The sequence below is a fragment of the Cuculus canorus genome, chromosome 1 (assembly GCF_017976375.1).
Source record: "Cuculus canorus isolate bCucCan1 chromosome 1, bCucCan1.pri, whole genome shotgun sequence".
Lineage (NCBI taxonomy): Eukaryota > Metazoa > Chordata > Aves > Cuculiformes > Cuculidae > Cuculus > Cuculus canorus.
The window spans coordinates 148,182,343-148,205,064 of record NC_071401.1 but is presented as its reverse complement, the minus strand read 5'-3'; the positions used below and the strand labels follow the sequence as shown (position 1 = coordinate 148,205,064).

The window sequence follows — 22,722 nt, the reverse complement described above, 5'->3', positions numbered from 1 at the left end:
TACTCATCTTCTGCATTTGAATTCTTAAGTTCAAATAGTGTCTGTGCAATAGCTAATTAGATTGCTATTCAATTTGGAGATACCTTCTTTGTCTAGCTATGACACAAGATATTTTTTTTATTATATCCTGTTTTCTTCCTAAACAGTAATTATATTATGGAGACAGTTTTAAATAGTTTTTCATATCATGATCCATCATTGTGGATAGTATTACACAAAGGATGTTGAAACAAATTCACATGCATGAAGATTTATTGGTAGGGTATGTAACTGATGGGATACATTGACTCTAACAGTGAAGGTTTCTTATCAAAAAAGGAGGGGGAGAGGGAGAGGAAAGGAAAACAAAAACTCTGCTAGACAGCAGCCAGGGATCCCAGACAAGCATCCTCTGCAGTACAGTGGCTGGTTCTCCAACAGCATTTTTACCAGGATAACTATACTGTCTTCATAAGAACCTCCTTGAACCCTTCCTTTATGGGTTGTCCCTGCTTTTGGTGCCTTTAGTGGTGATTGGAGCATCTGTTCAGTAGGCAGGGGCTGAATGGTTGGTTGTTTATTAAGCTCTGTGCATGCACATTTTTACGTTCCCTAAATAAAGGAAAAGCTACAAAGAAAAGGGTAGGAAAAGTGTGGAAGAAGGTGGTTTTATATGTTAGTGGCAAAAGTCAGGCCAAAAATAACATTGGCCTATTGCTTGCATGGACGTCTCATAAGCAGGAATATAGGCAAAGCAGAGACATTTAATGCTTTTTTCCCCCCTTTGTCTTCAATACTGATGATGTGGTCACTCCCTGCCCCCTAGCCCTGGGCTAGGGAACCAAGCCTGTAAATTATAAACTCCCAATCAATCCCAAACTTGTGAGGGATTTGCTGTTCCAGCTGGATCCCTATAAGTTAATGGGGTCTGATGGGATTCACCAGGGTGCTTAAAGAGCTGACTAATGTCATAGCAAGACCTCTCTTAATGATTTCTCAATGCTCTTAAGAATCTGGAGAGGTACCAGCTGACCAGAAGCTGGCAAATGTTGTCCCAGTCTTCAAGAAGGGCAGCAGGGATGGTCCCAGTAACTACAGGCCTGTTAGTCTCACTTCAGTGCCTGGTAAGATTATGGAGAAGGTTACTCTGGGAGCTACTGAAAAACACCTCAAAGACAACACAGTCATTGGTCCCAGCCAGCATAGTTTATAAAGGGAAGGTAGTGCCCGTCAAACTTAATTACCTTCTATGACAAGGTTACCCACCTAGTTGACCAAGGGAAGCCAGTTGATGTAACGTTTCTGGATTTCATCAAGGCCTTTGATACAGTTTCTCAGTGTCCTCCTAAACAGGATGTCCAGCATACAGCTGGATAAACACATAATGCAGTGGGTGAACAATTGGCTGATGGGTCAGGCTCAAAGGGTCATAGGGAAGGGGGTTACATTGGACTGGTAATCAGTCAATAGCAGTTTACTAACTAAGTTCACTGATGACCCAAAAAGCTATTGACACTCTTGAAGGCAAAGACGCTCTGCAGAGGGATCTGGACAAATCGGAGAGCTGGGCAATCACCAACCACATGAAGTTGAACAAGGGCAAGTGCCAGGTTTTGCACCTGGGACACGGCAACCTTGGATATACATACAGACTGGGGAGTGAGAGGCTGAAGAGCAGCCCTGTGGAAAGGGATCTGGGGCTGCTGGTTGGCAGCAAGCTGAACGTGAGCCAGCAGTGTGACCTGGCAGCCGAGAGGGCCAACTGTGCCCTGGGGTGCATCAAGCACGGCATTGCTAGCCAGTTGAGGGAGGCGAATGTCCTGCTCTAGTCCACACTGGTGTGGCCCCACCTTCAGCATTGTGTGCAGTTTTGGGTGCTGCAGTATAGAAAAAATATCAAGCTACTTGAGGATGTCCAGAGGGGAGCCACAAAGTTGGTGGAGAGTCTACAGGGGAAGTTATATAAGGAACAGCTGAAATCATTTGGTCTGTTCAGCCTGAGAGGACATTGAGGGGGGACCTCATAGCAGTTCACTGCTTTCTCACAAGGGAAGGAGGAGTAGGTGCTGAACTCTTCTTTCTGATGACCAATGATAGGACCTGAGGGAATGGCAGGAAGATGTGCAAGGGGAGGTTTTAGTTGGGTATTAGGAAACGATTCTTCACTCAGAAGACAGTGGGGCACTGGAACAGGCTTCCCAGGGAAGCAGTTATGGTGCCAAGCCTAACAATATTCAAGGAGCGTTTAGACAATGCACTCGGACATGTGATGTAAATTTTCAGGTTGTCCTTTGCAGGGATAGGAGCTGGACTCAATGGTCCTTGTAAGTCCCTTCCAACTCGGGTCATTCTGTAATTCTGTGATTCTGTGTTTCTTATTCTAGTGTCAGTTGTTCCCATGACAGCCCACCATAACAACACTCTAAGAGCATGCAGGTGCAGGGCTGTGGGGATGACAGTAAGGGAAAAGAAAAACAGTGGTAGGTCCTAAGCTAGAAGATATAGAATCTTAAAGGTTGAAGAATTTAAGGTTTCCATTAGATTTATCATTAAACCTCTTCTATGAAACCAAAGGAACAAGCACATTCTAATAAAACTTTTAAAAGTTTCACTAATAAATATTCTAAGTAAGTCTATAATATTTTTTAATACAAAAGGCAGCTTGTAAAAATATATTGTGGAATATTTCTTTCGCTTCTCAAGTATCTATGGATAGCTGTAGCTATACATTTCTAGTTCATTATGTAACAAGCTTAAAATAACCCTGATTTCAGTCTTTTATTTTTCCGTTACTTCAGATTCCTGAAAATGCATCCAAATTAATTTTTTAATTGTTTTATTGATTTAATAAACCTCTTCATGGTTGTATTTTTATCAGAATGAAAAGAAGCTTAATCAGATTTAGGTTAATGCTGTAGTTGAATGTAATCAAGACCCACTTGAATTCACCTGAATTAAACACTGCTTCTCTTCATTGCTAGACATCTTGCTATTTTTTAAATAACTCTTTAATTTAAATGTGTTTTAAACCACTTATTTCTGTCTAAGAGTGCCCACTGAGTGCTTCAGTTTTGCTTACCTGATTTGATTTCAGCTGAATTAATTTTCTTGACTTTTTCCCTAAAGGACAAGGCATTTGTTTAACTTAAAATCTTCTCAATGTAGATGTAAGCAGGTACTGCTATCTAGGAATTTATACTGTAATCTAGGCAATTTTATTTTGTCCTCAGTAATTCTTACTGGCCAATCTATTATAGATTTTATTTTCTAGTATATGATTTTTTTTAATATTTGATATGTGCTTCCACTTAAAAATTTGATTTAGAATTAATTAATTCAAAGCAATGAATTTATTATCCAAAACTGTTTTAGGGATAGAAACTTCACAAAAACTGAAATGAAACTTGCAAGCACCACCTGTTCTTAATTTTTATCATCTTTGTGATCCATTTCTCTAGCAGCTTTACTATAAGACTGAGCACCTTAATACTAAACAGGGTAGTAGCAAAAGCGTCACTGATTTGTGTCAATGTACAGGTATCTTTACGATACAGCATCTTTTTGTTAATGCTTATGTCTCAAATATTTGATCTGGAGTGTTTGCAGGTTTTTTTCTGATCTATTATTAATAGTAAACCTGGAACAGTTTTCAGGATAAATGGCAGTACCTTGGGTAGTACGTGTCACTGCAGTTTTCAGATTCCTTTTGCTAAGATGATTCTGTGTATCAGATTGGTCATCTCGTATGGTAGTTACTATTTTATGGGTTTTGATCACATGGTAGGTTTTGGTTTTGAGGTTCTTCTCAATGCTTTTCATTATTTCTGGACATCTCATTTCTGTAGAATCCCAAAATACATTTAAAGTTTGTGCATAGTTTTGTCTGAGTTCTGGTCGGTTTGAGAGAGCGCTATTAGTTTTCAGGTGAAGACTAAGGTCAAATGAGAGTGCCTCTTTTTCAAAACTTCAGCACGTCAGGAATTTTTCTTGCGTTCCTTTACTCTTCTTTTAATAGACTCCAGATCAGTTGAATAGATTTATCTCTCTGCACTGAAACCCTCAAAAAAAGCTACCACTGAGAACAGCAACGGTGGTGTTTAACTTTTTCTTGGCTTTCTTTAGTTAAGAATATTCTCATTATAATTTGTGCAATGCATACATGTTTTGGAACTGAAAATGTAAATGCTGACAATACATCCTCAGTGATTTACATCACCCTAACCAAGGTGAACTTTCTCTTTCTGGTGCTGCAGGATTAACAGGTATTCAGGGTTTGGAGAAACTGTTTGCTGCGTTTTTATGTAATTCCCATCATCTTCCCATCTTATTAAAGTTAAAGCCAGTCATTACTACTTGCTCATTTCTTTTCTTGCTTTTTTAAATTGGATGATCTGAGAGGTCTTTTCCAACCTAGTGATTCTATGATTCTGTGATTTAAAATTTCTTTCCATTGAAGGAATATCCGTGTTGATCTGGTGAACAGAACAAAGAATCTCTTGAAAACCCATTTCTTTGGGCACTGAAAAGGAAACTAACCTATCCATGCACTGGAGAAGCAGTGATGATTTATCCTGAGGAATCATCAATAGTTGGAAGAGTGGGATTTTGTCTGAGAAGCTGAGGATTTTTTTACATGTGACAAAGGGTAGCAATATGCAAAAGGCTCATGAAGCAGAACAACAGCTTAGATGGAAATATGCTGAAGCTACTTGCCTTCCTGTTTCTGAGGAACTTAGTATGGTATCTATTTTTCTTAACTAATTGCTTTTACATGTTCTAAATACTTCTTATGTCTTTTGAATATAGATCTCCAGCACAACTTAATCGATCTTCTCCACAACCTCTTAGACAACGTGTTCAGAAATCTGTGGGTGAAAAAACATTTAAGGTACTGTGTAGGAATTGATATATGTCTACATATGCACTGAAATAATAATGCTGAAATGGAAATAACAGTGTTAAAATTCTCAAATACTTGTCTGAAATGTACCTCATAGCTAAAGAAATGTAATAGTGATTAGCTACCAGTCATTGGTCCAACTCAAAAAATGTTGTAATGTGATCGGAAATATATGAAACTCCAGAAGAGACAGGCTTTAAACTTAAAAGTACTTCCTAATGAAGAACTCTTAATGGAAGTAAACTAGGTTAATCTACATCTCTTCATTTAAACATCTGTGCATTTCAAGACTATAGAAATAAAACGGAAGCTATGTGAAGACAGTAATAAATCTGAACACAGGCAGCTGATTTAAATTCTGATAATACAGGCATTCTATAAGTGCAGTAATGACTTTTTCATTGGGATTTTTGGGATGCCCTTTATTTGTAACATTCTGAGGACATTTGCATAACATTGCATTGTGAGCTATAAAACAAAGATACTTTTTGTTTGCTATTTTGTAGGTTAAATGGAACATTACAAGATTATGTTGGTGTTGCAAGTGACACTATTCAAAAGAACTGCATCAATGTTTCTGAAAATTGCAGTGTTCTACTGTAGTGCATTCTGTGTAGTCTTTTGTCCCCAAAACTGTCCAAATTGAATGCTGGGACTATGGAAAAAGACAAAGCGTGTGTCTTCCACAGCATTTCAACAAAGAGCTAAATAAAAGTAGTGACTTAATGTATTTTACAAACTTAGTCCTGACAACAGATAAAAACACAAATGTAACTGGTATATAAGGAAGAATACGGAGTTGGTTTAAGCCATCAGAATTAATCCTAGAACAGCACAATGGAAAATAGCTTTCTGCCGTGGGACATGAGGGAAATGTTGACATATTACATGTTTGAGAAGTAGAAAGTCATTAAAATGAAGTAAAATGAAAAGCACTGGCAGTATTTCCAGCATGTGTATGAAATACACTCCAACTTATTCTAAGTGCTTTTTTTTTTGGAATAGGATGGTGGCGATGATGGACATTTTGGATACATACACTAATTATGGTGAAATTTAGCTTAAAACTCACAGGCAAATTATGAAAGCTTGAAAGTGATAAAGGATCTCCATTATATAATTTTGCAATAAACAGCATATTCAAATTGCAGGTTTACTCATCAAATAGGAAAAATATCATATACTGTTGGCACACAACATTAAACCAGATAGTTTTCTTATCTAAATGGAGGTTTTTGTAATTGGATTCATGAACTGTGTTCAATATCAAAGTACAAGAAGTATTATCTAAAAGTAATTACCTGCCATGTTTGAGACCTTTTCTGGAATCTTATAAGGTTTTTGACACAAACTACCAAAAATATGAGTCTTGAGACTGATTCGTATTATGAAACTACACTTACTTTTTTGGGAAATATTTTTTTTGCTGATCGAAAAGACCAGATTATCTACCATTATTTCTCTGTAGATAATTGTTCTTTCAGAGGTCTCTGCATAATTGAAGGAGTTCTACTTCAGGAGTAGGAATTGCAAGCAAAGCTTCAGCATGATGGTCTCCTATGCTGCTTTTGTAATGCCTGACTCTAATAAGGGTTCTGTGACTAATGATCCTTGTTAATAGAACACAAGAATGTGACTTTTTTGTGGGATGGTTGTCCTTGTCTTGCTTCACCATGATGAAATTGAATGTACCTGTAGAAAAAATGAAATGAAATATGTAGTGGTTTTAGCCCATAATTTTTGAGATTTTTCTAATCAACTTCTAGAACTGAATTTGGTGCTTACCAAATACCTGATATAATCAAAGATCACCTTTTGTATTACAAAAAACAAAATTCAAAGGGAGCTAGCAACAGGTCAAAAGTCTGTGGTTCACACATGTGGCTCACATGTTAAAATGAATGGCTGCTTGGAGCTATACAACTCATGTCTTACTGCAACATTGAGGCTGCTAAACTGCCTCTAGTAATCACAATCAGTCTTCTTTATGGCTTTCTTCCAGTGTATCCCTTTGTACTAGAGAGACAAAGTACAGCATGGAACTGAGGCCAAGTATCTCAAGATGTTTTTCCATTTAAAAAATAAAAAAATAAATAAAAAATCATGCAGTTCAGAGTGTAAATGTTCCTCAATTATGCCTTTACATTCAGCCCTCTTACTCAAGATGAAATGTCTGAGTGTTTCACATTATGTTTGCAGTTCTCTTTATTGTGCATCAGCCAAACATTACTGTCTAAACTACACTATACTCCTGTGAAGTCTGGAATTATTATTCTGGTATTCCTGTGTTCACTTTAGTCTTGCTTCTTCCAGTCTGTAAAATTGCTCTTGCCAAACAACTAATGACACTTCTAACTAAAACTCAAGTAGTTTCTGCCATCCATCGGTGATTTCCATTGTCTCACATGAAATCCTGCATTCTTTATTAAAACATTTGTCTTTCATGTTGTCTTTTTCTGGTTTTCTTTCTACCTTTCTAACAATATCTACAGTTTCTTTTGCATGTTGCTACTCCTTCCTTTTCTTTCTTTTTCTATGAAGAATTTATAGGGTCTTGTCTCTCTTTTTGGGGCTTGGCAAGGCTAAGTGCGCTTGGGCCTCAACAACCCCTTGCAGTGCTGCAGGCTCGGGGATGGATGGCTGGAAAGCTGCCTGGTGGAAAAGCACCTGGAGGTGTTGGTTGACAGTCGTCTCAGTATGAGCAAAAGAAGGCCAACAGCATCCTGGCTTGTGTCAGAAATGGTGTGGCCAGCAGGACTAGGTAAGTGACCATCCCTCTGTACTGGGCACTGGTGAGGCCATATCTTGAATGCTGTATTCAATTTTGGACCCTCAGACACTGAGCTAGAGCATGTCCAGAGAAGAGCAATGAAGCTGGTGAATGGTCTAGAGAAAAAGTCCTATGGGAGGTGGCTAAGGGAACTGGGACTGTTTAGTCTGGAGAAGAGGAGGCTGAGGGGACACCTTATCGCCATCCACAACTATCTGAAAGGAGGTTGTAAAGAGGTGGGTGTTGGTCTCTTTTCCCAAGTAACAAGTGATAAGATGTGAGGTAACAGCCTCAAGTTGCACCAAGGGAGGTTTAAACTAGATATTAGGAAATATTACTTCACTGAAAGGGTTGTCAAACACTGGAACAGATCACCCAGGGAAGTGGCTGAGTTACCATCTCTGTAGGTATTTAAAAGATGCGGAGATTGTGGTACTTAAAGTAATGTTAGGCTTACACTTGGATTTGCTGATCTGAAAGGTCTTTTCCAACCTAAATGATTCTGTGATTCTATTCCCTTTCTATACTTTCTTTGTGGATAAATACATCTATGAACAGAAGTTCACGTACCATCTTTATATGAACAGTTCACAGATCTACAACTTTTGTTACTTCCCTTCTGTCAAAACTGACATGTTTTGTTACTTCTCTGCCATCCTTCTCTACCAGCTGTTTATCTTAAGGTGGTCAGTCTATCTCCTGATATTTTTAGCATTGAGGACAGTATTCTACCTATTACTTTTTCACTCCATAGCACCTCAGTTATGCCTTCTATTGATATGTCCACACAACCATAATTTATTAATGATTAATTTTGCTTTTTGTTGTGATGCTGTGTATTTTTCTTGACTTTATAGTTATATCATTGGCATATCTTTCTTCACTGAGACTGCTGTACAAAAAATTGTTATCAAAGAGATTAGATACTAGATGCCATTCTTTTGTTTGCATCTCAATCTGTTCCTTTAAGTTGTAGTAGGTATAAACTATTTGTTTTAATTCTGTCCCAAACCATTGATTATTTCTGATTTGCTGCTTTGTCATATCTACCCTTGCTTACATTCAGCCTGCAATACCAATCTTTATTGTTCATTTCTTAAATTTCAGACTAGCTCTTTCAGCTCTCTGTTTCATACTGTTTCTTATGGCTGAAGAGATTTCCTACAGGTATCTGCAGAACTCATTATCCTCCTTTAAAATCTTTTTCAGTACCTTTAAATCAACCTCTCCCCAAAAGTTAACAGTGCTTTGTGTTGATATGGATGTCCTTTACAATGACTGATTTCAGTTCTTTTTCTCTATGAATCCATATATTTCTTGTCTTGGACTGCAATTTCTCTTGGTAGAAATAAATTTTTTCTGTCCTTACTGTGCAGCATATAGCACAGTGAATTCCTTGTCCGTGACTATAGATCTCAACTGCTTTAGTAATATTTATCACCTTCTTATGCTGAACGTCAGTCTTCATTATTATTTCATACAAACATCTTGAAATGTGTACAGGTTACTTCTAAAATTCACAGTTCTAAATTTTAATGTAATGTGCTCATTTTAACAATCAACTCAGGTGAGATACCATACATATGTCTTTTGAATAAGATAATAGTAACATGTTGTTCACTCTTAATGTTAATGATTCTTCCCAGAAGTTTCTTCTGCAGTATGTGTGTGATGGCAGCACTGGTTCCATAAGGACTTTTTTACCATGCTGCCTATGAGAGGTGGTTAGATGATTAGAATGTAGTACAAATTCATCATCTCTCTTTTGAGCTTGTACCATAAAAGTCTCCTTTCCTGTTATTTTTGAGAGGGGATATAAAACACCGTAGTCATGGTTGGTTAGGTTGCATGCTGAATCTCATCAAAATATATATGTTGAATAAAGAAATTAGGAAAATCTGGGAAGTGAAGGAGAAACACTTATCATACAATAACTAGGTTGGAAAAGACCTTTGAGATCATCAAGCCCAACTGTACCTGTCCACTATTAAATCATATTCCTAAGCACTTCATCTACCCGTCTTTTAAACACCTCCAGGGATGGTGACTCAAACACCTCCCTGGGCAGCCTCTGCCAGTGCTTGATAACCCTTTTGGTGAAGAAATTTTTCCTAATGTCCAGTCTAAACCTCCCCTGGTGCAGGCTTGAGGCTATTCCCTCTCATCCTATCATCTGTCGCTTGGGCAAAGAGACCGACACTCACCTCTCTACAACCTCCTTTCAGGTAGTTGTAGGCAGTGATAAGGCCTCCCCTCAGCTTCCTCTTCTCTAAACAACCCCAGTTCCTTCAGCTGCTTCTCATAAGACTTGTTCACCAGCCCCTTCACCACCTTCGTTGCTCTTCTCTGAACATGCTCCAACACCTCAATGTCATTCTTGTAGTGAGAGGCCCAAAACTGAACACAACATTTGAGGTGCAGCCTCACTAATGCTGAGTACAGGGACACAATCACTTCTCTGGTCCTACTGACCGTTTCTGCTACAAGCCAGGGTGCTATTTGCATTCTTGGCCACCTGGACACACTGCTGGCTCATGTTCCGTCAGCTGTTAACCAACACCTCCCGGTCCTTCTCTGCCAGGCAGCTTTCCAGTCACTCCTCCCCAAGCCTGTAATGCTGCACGGTGTTGTCCCCAGTGCAGGGCTCTGCACTTGGCCTTGTTGAATCTCATACTGTTGGCCTCAGTCCATTGATCCAGCCTGTTCAGATCCCTGAACTTCTCTGAATTAAAACAAAAAAGACAGCAAGAGTTCGTGAGGGAAAAAAATCATTATTCCCTCCTCTTCTTTAAGAGGAACTGATCTCTCAACTTTTGTAGAATTCTATGGAGAACTACAGGTTGATAATATTTAGATCTAGGGCACAACACCATGCAAATGTGTTTAGTATCTAAAAATAGGGAGAGTGGATAAAGTAGATGGGTAGCTGTGAACTGGGAATGCTGTTTAAAATTAAAATAAATCTTGGGTCTTTCCATTGTGCCAAGACAAATTCCTGGCAACAGGGAAAGACAAAGAAATATTTTTGACTTTCAATCCTCATTAAATGTTGGAAGAGATGTAGAAAGATCACCTAACTCTTACGGCATTTGTTAGGAGGCAAAGCTGTCGCTCTTATCCCTTGAGAAGAAGTCTGGGGAACTAGCATATTGCATTTTTTTATTCTCTCCAGCAGAAGCAGGTAAGAGTAATAATAAGAAACTCAATCTTCCTTTGAGAGACAATTTAGAGTTTCAGGTTTGTTGTCTATTGTTTAAGTGAAGTGTCTGCTGGTGAATGATACTTTGTGGAAGGAGTCTTTAATTCAGAAAGGTCTATAGATCTCCTATTGAGTTATGTCTCTTGTTCTCAGTCATCCTTATCGCTACTTTCCACCTTATTGAAATATGGAGAATGTTTAATTGGACAGGAAAGAGCTGCTATTTTGTCTACAAAAGATTCATGTAACGTTGTGTTTGTTTCTTTGAATCATACTCCCATTTAGCTGAAATGGGTAGGTACCCTGTTGTTTCACTAACTTATTTTGTTGATTTCAGTGGGATTATGTAATTCCTGCGTACCGGTGTGAGAGGAATGGAAGGGCTATTACAGTCACCTGCTTTGTTTAGGTTAAAGAGCAACGTAAGACAAAAAAAATGTTGCTTCAAAAGATTTTTTGTCTTTTTCTGCACCAGGAAAGATTAATTAGACTTTCAAACTGTAGCAAAAATACTGTTCCTGAACTAATAGCACTGGGTGAAACTGAGACTCTTAGGAGTTAAGGAAGGAACAAAAGCTGTGAGTATGTAATGTATGAGAGTAACAGATCCTTTTTTGTAAACTTAGGACTGTTTTGGCCTTTTGATACATTGTTTTAGAAATCCTACTGCGTTGTTAACACATTTACCTTGAAACAACCACAAGGACTTTCAGTAGTTTGGCACGTTTTTTTCTTACTGTAACTGGAGACAACCTTTCCTATATGAGGCACTATTTCCCTCCAGTTGGGAACATAACTGTAGTTTTCGTTTTAAAAAGAATTTGTGGTTTAAGAACAAGTCTTGGCATGCTTGGAGTTCATTGTAATTTTACTGTGTATAGAAATCTTTCCAACAAAAAGGCTTCACAAAGCAAAAATCCCAGTCTGCCTTTCTCATGTGACATGTTCATGCCTATATAAAATGACTTAATATCTAGCTTCATGCACTGCTTTTATTTTTCGTTGCTTAGTTCTCTAAATGCTGTTACTTGAGAGAATTGTTTTGACTATTTGTGATTCCAGTACAAATAAACTGTGACTTGGAAAACTATCATCAGGAAGTTATCCAGAGTTTTCTGTATGCCCACTATAATTGTGAGCAGAAAATTCATAATAATAGGAAAAACCAATCTTCCTCAGGTAGTAGTCTCATCTATTGTAGCAACAAATATTTATTTATAAGTGGAATTAACTATGGAAAACATTAAGCTGGCTAGTAGTTTCAGTTTGTATGGAGTAGGCAAAAAATTAGTATCTGGAGAACTGAGGGGGAGAGAAGAAATATGTTATGTTCAGCACAAAATCTGAAGAAAGACTTTATTATTAGTTGATAAATCACACTTGTGTAGAAAATACTGGTTTTGTTTCTACAAAACCCTAAACTACTTTCCTAGGATCTATAGCTGTGAGGTTTGAGTACTTTTGAAACCAAATAGTGAGGTGATTTGAAGCTAAATGTTCTCAAAACAGTAGTAGGTTAATTTAGGATAGCAAGAGGCTGGTACAATGTCATGCAAAAAAAATTGAAATCAATAGTCTCAGCACAATAAAAGCTTGATATTACCTGAGCTTTTCAGGATATTGTTTGTGTTTGAATAACACGATGCCTTGGTTTGGCAATGATACTTAGCATTTATGTTTGTTACTCTTCCCTTTGCACTCCCTTCCCTTTTTCAACTTTGTCTTTCAGTTTACCTTTAATTTTTTTTTTTTCCTAAAGGATAAGGGCAAGGCTGGAGAAAAGACATTTCTCTTTTTATCTCTTTTCCTCTTCCAAATAGCACCCTAATTGTTTGGCTAGAAAAGAAAAACATGTGTTTGTTGTTACTGATGTAGGTTTTCAAATTCTATTCTGCCATTCCAGTGTATAAAAAACAAATCTCAACATTCTTACTGACTAAATATTGGCAGTACTGTCTGTATGCTGATGCTGGAAGGCGATCTGGAATAGATTATCAACTAACTTTTAGAAAGAAATAGAGCATGCACCATTAATATCTTACTTAAATGTCAATGTTTTATATTGGCATCTTGAACAACTGAAAAACTCCTTGTTTTTTTTTTCTCTCAGGTGGGAGAATGTTCTGCTTTATCTACTCATTAGGACTACTGATTGACCTATATGTGATGAAATACTGTTTTAAATTCTATCGTACTTTCTTCCAGATAAACAGTGGTAACAGAAAACCCCTTTTTCTGAAATGCAGCAGAATTTCTTTCATCCCATTTGCTTGTGAAGAGGAGATGGGATAGTAAGTCAAAGTGCACGCCAGTTGTGTACAACTGGTTGATTAGCAAATTGAGCTCCCAGCATCTTTTTGCTCTCCCAGAGCTGTGGGTCATTGAGATTGTGCCCTCAAAGCAGTGAATTTCAGGGAATTTAATGTAAAAGAATTCTAAGAGCTCTTAGTATCTAACAGCTATTTCAAACTGTTGACAGGATTCATTATGTGTGCTTCGATCAAGTTTTAAGTTGCTCTTTTTTCTTTACAAACATTCCAGTGAAGTTATACTTTTTAATTCAGCACTAGACTTGCACTCTGTTGTTCTGCCTTCAGGCTATTAAAATATACTTATTGCTACTTCCCTCAGTAATGCAGTTGGCTATACTAGTGAATATACTTTCCTAGACTAGTTGGGAAGTTTGACTGTTTCAACAAATTTTGTCTTGCACTCATGACATATATACGTATCTGCTGAAACAGTTGTATTTACTAGAGCTTTGTATACAGGTGACTAAATGGTATGTGGTGCAATACGTAGTGGAGTTTTGGGGCTTATTTCAAGCTTAAGTGAATTTGAAACAGATAGATGGGTTTGTGCTACAAGTTTTTTGGTGTTTGATCTTGACTTTTGACTCCACATATTCTAATCCCTGCAAACAGAACTAGTGAAGTGTTGGATGGAGCTGGCAAAAATAAATTCTCATGCCCCAAAAAATAACTGGATTTATTGTTGGTTATAGAACAGTAACTATCAGGCTTTGTTGCTCAAGTTTGATGTTCTTCATGCTGAATTATATCTTCATCAGCTCAGCACAAATTGTAGCTTATTTGCCATTTGCAATATGAATATGTAATAGAGCTCTCTGCAAGTTATTGTTCTGTAATTTCTGATGTGTCATTGGCTGAACAATAATTAAGAATTGAGAGAATTTTAAAGGATTAAAATTAAGTATTTAAGAAACAGCAAATATATGAAAATACTTCTCATTAATATTACAGTAATCTTTTAGCTTAAAAAAAGAAGTAAGCCCCTTATATTCTAAATACTGTAAATGTACAATAGGATATTGATTAAGTTTAAACTAGATTAAAGTTGCATTTTAAATTATTTCAAGCTCATTCTGTGTATATCTTTTAAATTATTTCAAGCTCATTCTGGGTATAGCTACTATCCTTCATAACATTTTCTGAAAAGAGTATAAAATTAATCACATGCACTTAATGAATTGGTGAGCCAAGGCATAAACCTGAAGCAGAGAAAACCTTGTAAATGTCTGTGCATACAGACTTGTCTTGGGGTAAATGTATTAAGTACAGAGTCAGACTGACTAGTTCTCCCTGCTAAATCTGTCTTCTTCTTTCAGGCTGTTATCTGACACAGAGAAATTGCATTTTGGGAGTGATGGACAAGTAGGGAAATTGGGTCTTTTTAACTCTTGAAGGGAATAATGAGTTTAGACTAAAACAGCATATGTACAGAAATATTAAGTCTGGAAGATCCACATTTCTGTATATACCTGGGATATTTTTTTCCGAAAAGACTTGTAGGTGGTGTTCACGTGGCCAACTGTGGTATGACGAAGAGATACTTAGATTGTATCTCAATGATAAAAGCTAGAGTCCCTTAGTTTATACGGATGAAAACAATATCTGGTGAAATTGGCATAAACTGTGACTGAATTTTGTGGATGAAGGCCTCTCTGAGAGGAGGTTTCTGGGAAAGTGTTCTTTCTGTCAAAATCTGAGATTTTGAGTTAGAAAAAAAAATATATCTATAAAGGTCAAACTTGAGCTGTAAGATTTAAACATGCTTGTGTTAAGAAGAATAGTGATGTACATTTTAATCGGAAATGTGGGTGTAAACCTTTTACTCAAAAAATAATTCCTGTTATCTAGAGAGTGAGAGAGCAACATTTCTTTTGTGAGAATGTTTCTTGCTTTTTCTTTCTCCTGGTATTTGCACTGTAGTACCTGTTCAGCTCAAATTTATTTGAATTCAACTGTGCTGCTGTAATAGAATTATTAGCTAAAAATCCTAATACCTCATGTATTGTAATTATCTGTTCTGTGCTATAGCTTTCAACATCTTTTGTGTAATCAATTAGACATTCAAATGGAAGTAAGGACATTATTTGTCTTGCAGAGTCTGTAACATTTGTGATAAATTGTCTAGAAAGTACAAAGCTTGACCCTGAAATTCTAAGCTGATATGAAACTATAACTTAAGTGTAAACCGAGGACTTTTTACTTGTAACCATTGATTCCATTAAATATGGATATATTAATTAGGTGTAAAAATTTTATTTTATTTTTTTATAGTGGATACAAATATTTGTATTTACCTGTGTTATGCGACGAGGTTCCCTGCTTCCAAGTCTAGGAGGTGGAGATAAGTATGCAGAAGCAGATACAATAGTGTTCTCAATACTGTAGATTTCTGGCAACTCGCACTATATATGTTTTGACAAATGTGCAGTTAGACTTTGGCATTCAATGAGGAAATGACTTTATTTTGTAAGGAAAAAGGAAACTTGAAATTTGCCAAAGAAAGATCTGAAATAATACTCTCTAAACCAGTTTTAGGTATAACTATATTGAAGCTTAGTTTATATAATATTATCTATCATTCATTTTCAGTGTTGCTATTATGTTTTCTTCTATGTATAAATTGGTCAAGTGCTGATACTTATCCTATATTTGGCATTTATGAATTGACATCTCAAAAACGTCAGTAGTAGCCTGTAGTAGCTGTATCTAGTAATAGATGTCTGTGGTAGCTATGGCAGCTACTTGAAATGATAGAGTCTGCAGTCTTATCAAAAGAGGGGACTGAATTTGACAGAAAATCTTAGGATGAATCTTTAATGTGTAACTTTCTGAAAGAGATGAGAAAAGATTTTAAAATTACTTTAGAACTTAAATAGATTAATTTATTAGCATTCTTGAAACCTTTTATCCTTTGTAAATGAATATATCATCAGTATTTTTTTATGTGAGCATACTGTTTTTCTGGTATTTTACGTAGTCTAAAAGTTTTCAGGACAGAAGAATGGAGAAACTTATTATTTTGCTAGTCTTTGAAGTGTTGCCTTTTGAAAATAATGAAAGCTAATATCAGATTGCTATTTGCAGATGAAGCAATCTTCAATCAAATCTCAGTTTGCATGTACGTATAAAAATGAGTTGAGTGAAATAAAGGGTCGGCTCTTCCTCAGCAGTGACCAAATGCCGACCTGCATACATCCTACACCAAAGCAACATTTAAATGCTGCGTGTCTCACAGGTAAGCTGTAGTAGGATTGAATAAGTAAATGTGATATTTAATATTTCAAATGTTATCAAACAGTTTTAGTAAAACTCAGTAGAATATGTTTTCAAGAAAAAAATAAACACCTCTCATTGCTCTGTGTACTGTGACCAGTTAAATGTCTTTGTATTAAATTTGTAATGCTAATGCTTTGAAAATATAAATTTATTTGTAAAATATGTATTGATGCTACCTTGAGGTAAAAATTAGTACATTTTGGACACATGTAATGTTTCTTATTATTTTACAAAAGTAAGCTAAGTGAAATTTGTATTTTTACCAATAAAAAAGAGAAAAATTTGTTTTGCTCCACCATAAAGCTGTAATATATATAAAATTTCTAGACCCTTTAGGCGTCTTTTCCAATATCTTGAAGTTATAAATCTACTTCCCTGAGTTAGTGGCTATTACATGTTTTTAAGCAGTGTCGTTTTGAATTGGCAGTACACTTACAAAAACACAGCAAATGTAACTACAATGTCCAGCATAGTTTTGTTTTACTGATAAGGCACCGGTTTTGATTTAAAAAAAAAAAAAATCCCATCAGTCTTCTGATAGAAAAAAGATGAATAATCCCAGGTAACTTTTTATTTCTTCACATATGTTTTTGATATTCTTACATGACAGAAGGCATGAATTCATGTCTTGATGTACCAGTGCTTGGAACTATTTCTGAAAATGTTCACCAGACTAGAAGTTATACAGAGATGGGAAAGCTGAGTTGTCAGCCAAGAAACAAGAACTCCAAGAATGAACAGATGGATTTGAATAATGACAAAGTAATCTGTGATAAGGAAAGTGAACCATCTTTGCAAAAAAAATGCTAAAAGACCAAAGACTTCAAACAACCCTCAGAAGGAACTGGACAGCAAAGTCAGTGGGAAAAGAAAACAGAGCAAAACTACAAGCAAAAATAAGTTGATTCCTGGTCAGGCAAAATTAACTTGCTTTTTTCGACTATAAGTTTTGTTTTGACATATATGGTGCGTTGGCTTAGTTCCGAAGTTGTAAAATTTTGCCATTAAAGATTGAAGGTCATTAATTGCTTCTTTTCATACTTAAGTGGAGGTAACTTGTGTGTAATATTAGACAAATACAAAGTCTGTATTATGCAGAAGTTTTTTTACTTTTTGATAACAATACATCATTGGTAATTACAGCTATGTTCTTTTTTGGTAATGAATTATGCTTCCCTCTACAATGCAATGAGAAAGTATTTTTGGATGCATATGCATCGCCACACTAAAACACAGTAACTGCTAATAACATTCAATTCATAATAAAATGTTTAATCTTCCAAGAAGATGGTGTAGATCAGTAGTTTTCAGACTTGCCAACAAGGTCGATAGACTCTTCCCAGCATACACCTGAGCACTACAGAAAAAAAAAAATAATCTGAATGTTTAAATCATCAATGAACTAGAATTCTTTATTGCTTTTGGAAATAACAGTTTAACAAATGCTTTGTCCCCTGTGCACTGAACCACAATAGGTGTAAACTAGAAATGCAAGATTTCACGATCTCTAGGAAATCCCAAACATGACATGGAATTTTTAATTAAACCTTTATCAAATTGCTATATAGACATTGCATTATACTTTACAGGAATGGAATAACTTTTGAGTAAAAATGAAAATACACTTACTATCAAAATCTCTTCTTCCTATGGGGAATTTAGCTGAATTTTCTTCATCTGTAGTCTCTCTTTCCTGTATTGATTCAATATTTTGAATTTTAGCGTCAGCTGGAAAAACCATGGCTCCCTTCAATGCAAGATAAGGTAGTTGATTTCTGCTGAAGTTGATTGGCATAACGTGATTTAAGAAATCATGTCTGGAACCTGTGTCCTGTAGTAGGGGAAAATAGTTCCAATTTACATTTATTTAATGTCAGTTGTGTTCACTTTTTATACTTAGCAGTGCAAGTATTTTATCTTTCAAGATGATATTTTAAAAGAAATAACCTGTGTTATCTTTGGCTGCAATGGTTTGCTGATGAAGAACGTGGTAAAATAATGAGTCTTATACCTGGTGAAGTTAAAAAACAGTTGCTGTATGCAGGGTTGTGCTGAATCAAACACAAATGTCGGCTTTTTCTCCCACAAGTTTTGGCTACATGTAGTTCAGTAAATATCAGCTTGCTTTTATTCAGCTGTCCACGTTACACATTTAAAATCTTGGAATTAGATACTTACAGTTGCAAATTTATATTTGACTATAGTATGTTGAACTGATGCTTTTGTAAATTTGCCAGGTTATTGCTTTAGTTATTGTACTTGTTTTCTAAAGGACTGTAAAGAGAATTTCCATTTTACAATTAAGACAAAACATGAACCTGAAAACTTACCAAAACCTTCATGTTTCTGTCATCCTCTTCATCCAAAACACTGTTGTCTTCAGTCTTAAAATGTTTCAGCAAAGGTATAGCTCCTCTGTTTACAAATCTATCTCCATTTTGAAGAGTTTTGCCTAGATTTAATGTGGTTAGCAGCATATCTGCATCCTCTACGTTTTGCAGAGATTTTGAAACTGAGAGTAGAAAACCTTGAGAAAAGAGTGAGAGAGAGAGAATTAACATGTATGATGAGATACACATTCTTAGTTAATTAATGCTTGCATAGAAGTTAAGCAGTTTTTAAATCTCAAGAAAGCGTTTTCAGTTGTAATTAATATGTTCTCCATCTGTGTCCACTTTATATATTTTACAGATTGAATGGAAACTACTTCAGTGGCTGATGAGTTCACTCTTTTAAAATGACTCATTTTAAGGACTAACCTTTACTATAATCCTTCTAATCCCATCTGTTCTTTAGAATTACTTAAACATTTCTTTAGCATGGATAGGTTGTTTCTTTGTATGTTTTTAGAACAGCATTGATTAGTTCTTTTGATGGATCAGTATAACAAAGTTCACAGAAGAAGTGATGTCCATTTGTGGTGTTTATAAAGCCTTGTTTCCAGGTAAGGCAATTTAAGAAAAGGAACTAATCTAAATAAGTAAGCAGGACTGTTGTAAATGTGTGGTGTATCATATTTTTTTATCAAAACTGGTTCCCTAATGAGTTGAAAAGCTTCAAATTTCACAATAGCTTAGACTGCTACTATGTTAGAGATTAAATCACTAATTTGTATGTCAATGCCTCTTGTCAGGTTACATCATTTAGAGCTTATGTCTACAACTTTTTATTAATGCCTAAGTAGTTTTTTTTGTCTGCCTTTTCTTTATGAAAATTTTCTTTCCAAGTGACAAATATAATATAGTCAGATATGCTTGCTAAGAGGGTAGAAAGAAAAGTAAACTTCATTTTATTTCGGTTAAAAAAATCTTTGTAATCTACTGATAACTAGATGGAAATAGATGTAGGAGTTTCTGCACAACATATATTTTCAACCTTACTGGAAAGCAAATGGGACGAATTGCTCAAATGTGGCTAGTCTTGTAATGTCAGTGATAATAACCACCTATTCAGTGGCTGTGTGCCTCTTATTTGGTTCCCATCTCTTAATCATGTTTGTTTTAACCTTTAAGTTAGGCTAGGAACTAAACATCCTGCTAGTCAAGGCAAAACACTAGGAAATTAACAAAGAAATGGACATAAAGTGTACCGGTTCCCTCTTTTTTCCTCCCACACTCTCCATTTTGCTTTTCCTGCTTTCAATCTGTACTATCATACACTAGGAACAAAATGCAAATTTTATTAGCAAAAGTGATTTTTTTTTTTTACAATGATTCTCCATATTTTTTTTGGTATTGATTTTTTTATGGTCTTCACTAATACCTGCCACTGATGTTGTGTGAAGGAGAAAGCAAGATGGCTATTTAATAGTCCAGACAAGTCTACAAAACATCAGTGGTAGTCACAGGTAGCGACTATACATTTTGTCATCTCTATGTGTTGCAAGGACTCCAGGGAGGAAATATAAGTGCTGTGAGAGGTGTTCTGTAGTCCTAGGGAAGTACAGAAAGAATAATAATGACTGATGTTGAAAATAGGCAGTGATACAACACTAATCCACAGATCGAGGATGTTATGTAGAAGAACTGACCAGCATTGCTGGAACTGTGGTAATTTTAGTCACAGTTCACTGCTGAACTTCCTGGAAAAGCAGATTGCTTTGCCAAAGTAACTTCTTGGTTAGAAGTTTCATGGGAAAATATGTCTTGCTAGACTAAGCAGATTTTGATTAAGAGACATTTTGGATGTACCCACTTTTCCCCAAATGGGGAAAATAGATTTAATCCTTTCAGGGCAGAGCATCTCTGACAAATAGAATTACTGCTTCTCATTCTTTTCCTTTCCTTGCTGTAGAGCCCGTACTTGCCTCTGGGCAATTGAAGTGTTTTCTTTGAATTTAATTGCCTGGCTACAGAGGAGACAAATTTGAAAGTCAGTTGTATATGGTTTTATACTTCTCATTGCACCTCTGTTGCTAATTTGTTTTCTTCCCTCACATTCAATATTTTGTTACAGTTTGGTTTAATTAATAAAGTAAACACTATGTATGCTGTGTAATGGTACTTTTCATTTATATCAGCCTAGGTAGAACCAGAGGAGTGCTTTGGAGCTGCCAAAGGCAACAAACTTTTTTCTTTACATGTTGGTATATGAATTAAGAGATGGGGAACAACCTATCCACACAGTAGTTGTGTGTGTGACAAGAGTTTCTCCTTATCTGAAGCTATAGTACCCACAGTATGCAGTGTATATCACGCAGGGCTTACCTTTAAATGCTTGTCTTTAATTTTATACAAAGCACAGTTGAAACAAAACCAACTGACCTGAATCAGTTGGCAACTATTTGGTTGTCTACTGTGTCTAGAAGCTGTTGTCTGTGGTAGAATAGAAGATCAGGACAAACTTACAGTACCCTGCCCAGTATCCTCTGGTGCCTCTTGAACTGACTGTTAATTTTGAAGGACTGTTGAAGATCTGAGGTGGTTCTAGCAATTCTTAGTAGAACTTCCTATGTAGACTACTAAGAAATCAATAGCATATGTCTATAAATTCAATGTTTTTCTGCCTCTTTGGAGCAGTAAAATAACATTTGTACACCTGCAGATTTACAATGCACTGTGTACATCTCATCATAATGCCTTTGGGAATCCTAACAATCTGCTCTCTGCATTTTTTCATGTTCATCTTGAAACTTTCAATTTTAGTAAAAATGTAAAATGTTTTAGTATAACAGCTTCTACATTTTATCATTGTTTATCAAATTGGCTTTGTAGTTTTATAGTTAATAATAATCTACTGCTGCTTACAGAAAAATAATTATTTTGAACTCTTATTGCTTATACATTGCATCTTGTTACAATTAAATATGAACTCTTAACATCTGAAATCTGATGTGGTATATGTGAGTAAATAAAATCTGGGTGATAATGTGCCTGGAATTTGTCTCATGCTCGTTTTGAATTCTCCTAGGAATGAGTTACAAAACAATTGTAATAACTACTGAAATTACCATGTGCAAGTGTTTGAGCCTAATGCCTACTATTCACTGAAAAATAAATAAAGCAGGTGTATCTTATATAAAGCCAAATATCTCTTGTTACTGTTATCAGAATTGAGGACTTTGCAAGCGAGAATATTTAAGCAACCTTAACAAATAATTTTACTGTATCTTAAAATAGTACAAAAATACCTGGGCAATGCTAATTTGCCCAGTAGCATACTATTAATACTTCTGATTTTAAAAGCTGGTGCTTTTTTGTTGGATTTTTTTTTTGTTGGTGGTGATGGTTGAGTTTTTTTCTGTTTGGTTGAGTTTTAGTTTGGCTCTTGAAAATTTTATTCATGCAGCAGTATTTCAGTCCTTCTTGAGTGCACTCAGAAGATATTTGTCATTGGAACCAAGAACCACACATACTGACACTTTGGAAGACTGGTTTAAAACCAAAGTCACACACTTCATAATGTGCTTGTTTATTTGTGTGATCCTCTAGTAAGTCTGCATTTCTTATCCCTACAGAGTGTAAAAGCATGACATTATGTGCATGAGACGTGTTTTCTAGGCACCTAAGATATTTGTGTAGTTTTGAGTAACAACAGCATCTTCTTACCTTGATAAATAACTGAATATGTTAGCTTTTTTGTATTAAATAAAATAAACTTGTGGTATTTATGTTATTAAGTGATCCATTTTGTTAATAGAGTTAACAGTATTCTTTGTGCATTGTGTCAGAGACTTAGGTGAATCTACTTTAATGTCTTAGGCATATATTTTATTTTTTTTTAATCCTGATGCTTTTTCTTCTGATTTTGGACAGAGTGAAAAGAATAGACTGGTGGTATTAACTGC

The 22,722-nt window shown here is 35.8% G+C and overlaps 2 protein-coding genes across 2 annotated transcripts in view; one reads left to right on the top strand and one right to left on the bottom strand.

Annotated features, from left to right (window-relative positions):
• PARPBP (PARP1 binding protein) overlaps window positions 1-18,905 on the top strand; it is a 51,829-nt gene extending 32,924 nt beyond the window's left edge. Inside the window, 4 exon segments of the mRNA XM_009560512.2 lie at window positions 4,786-4,867; window positions 16,245-16,395; window positions 17,047-17,234; window positions 17,236-18,905. Of these exon segments, the coding sequence (XP_009558807.2) occupies window positions 4,786-4,867; window positions 16,245-16,395; window positions 17,047-17,234; window positions 17,236-17,382 (568 nt within the window). The 3' untranslated portion in view covers window positions 17,383-18,905.
• On the bottom strand, window positions 17,729-22,264 carry PMCH (pro-melanin concentrating hormone). Its single transcript, XM_054056792.1, has 3 exons — window positions 18,767-22,264; window positions 18,066-18,267; window positions 17,729-17,793 (listed from the first exon to the last, which is right to left on the bottom strand). The coding sequence occupies exons 1-3, from the start codon at window positions 19,013-19,015 to the stop codon at window positions 17,744-17,746; spliced, it is 501 nt and encodes a 166-aa protein (XP_053912767.1). The 5' UTR covers window positions 19,016-22,264; the 3' UTR covers window positions 17,729-17,743.
• Between the last annotated feature and the right edge of the window lie 458 nt (window positions 22,265-22,722).

Coding starts and splice junctions, on each gene's coding strand:
- PMCH (XM_054056792.1), bottom strand. CDS start 19,015: ATGTGTATCTCATCATACATGTTAATTCTCTCTCTCTCACTCTTTTCT. Junction 18,268..18,766: donor ACAGAAACATGAAGGTTTTG/GTAAGTTTTCAG, acceptor CCCCTACTACAG/GACACAGGTTCCAGACATGA. Junction 17,794..18,065: donor AGGAAGAAGAGATTTTGATA/GTAAGTGTATTT, acceptor TTTTTTCTGTAG/TGCTCAGGTGTATGCTGGGA.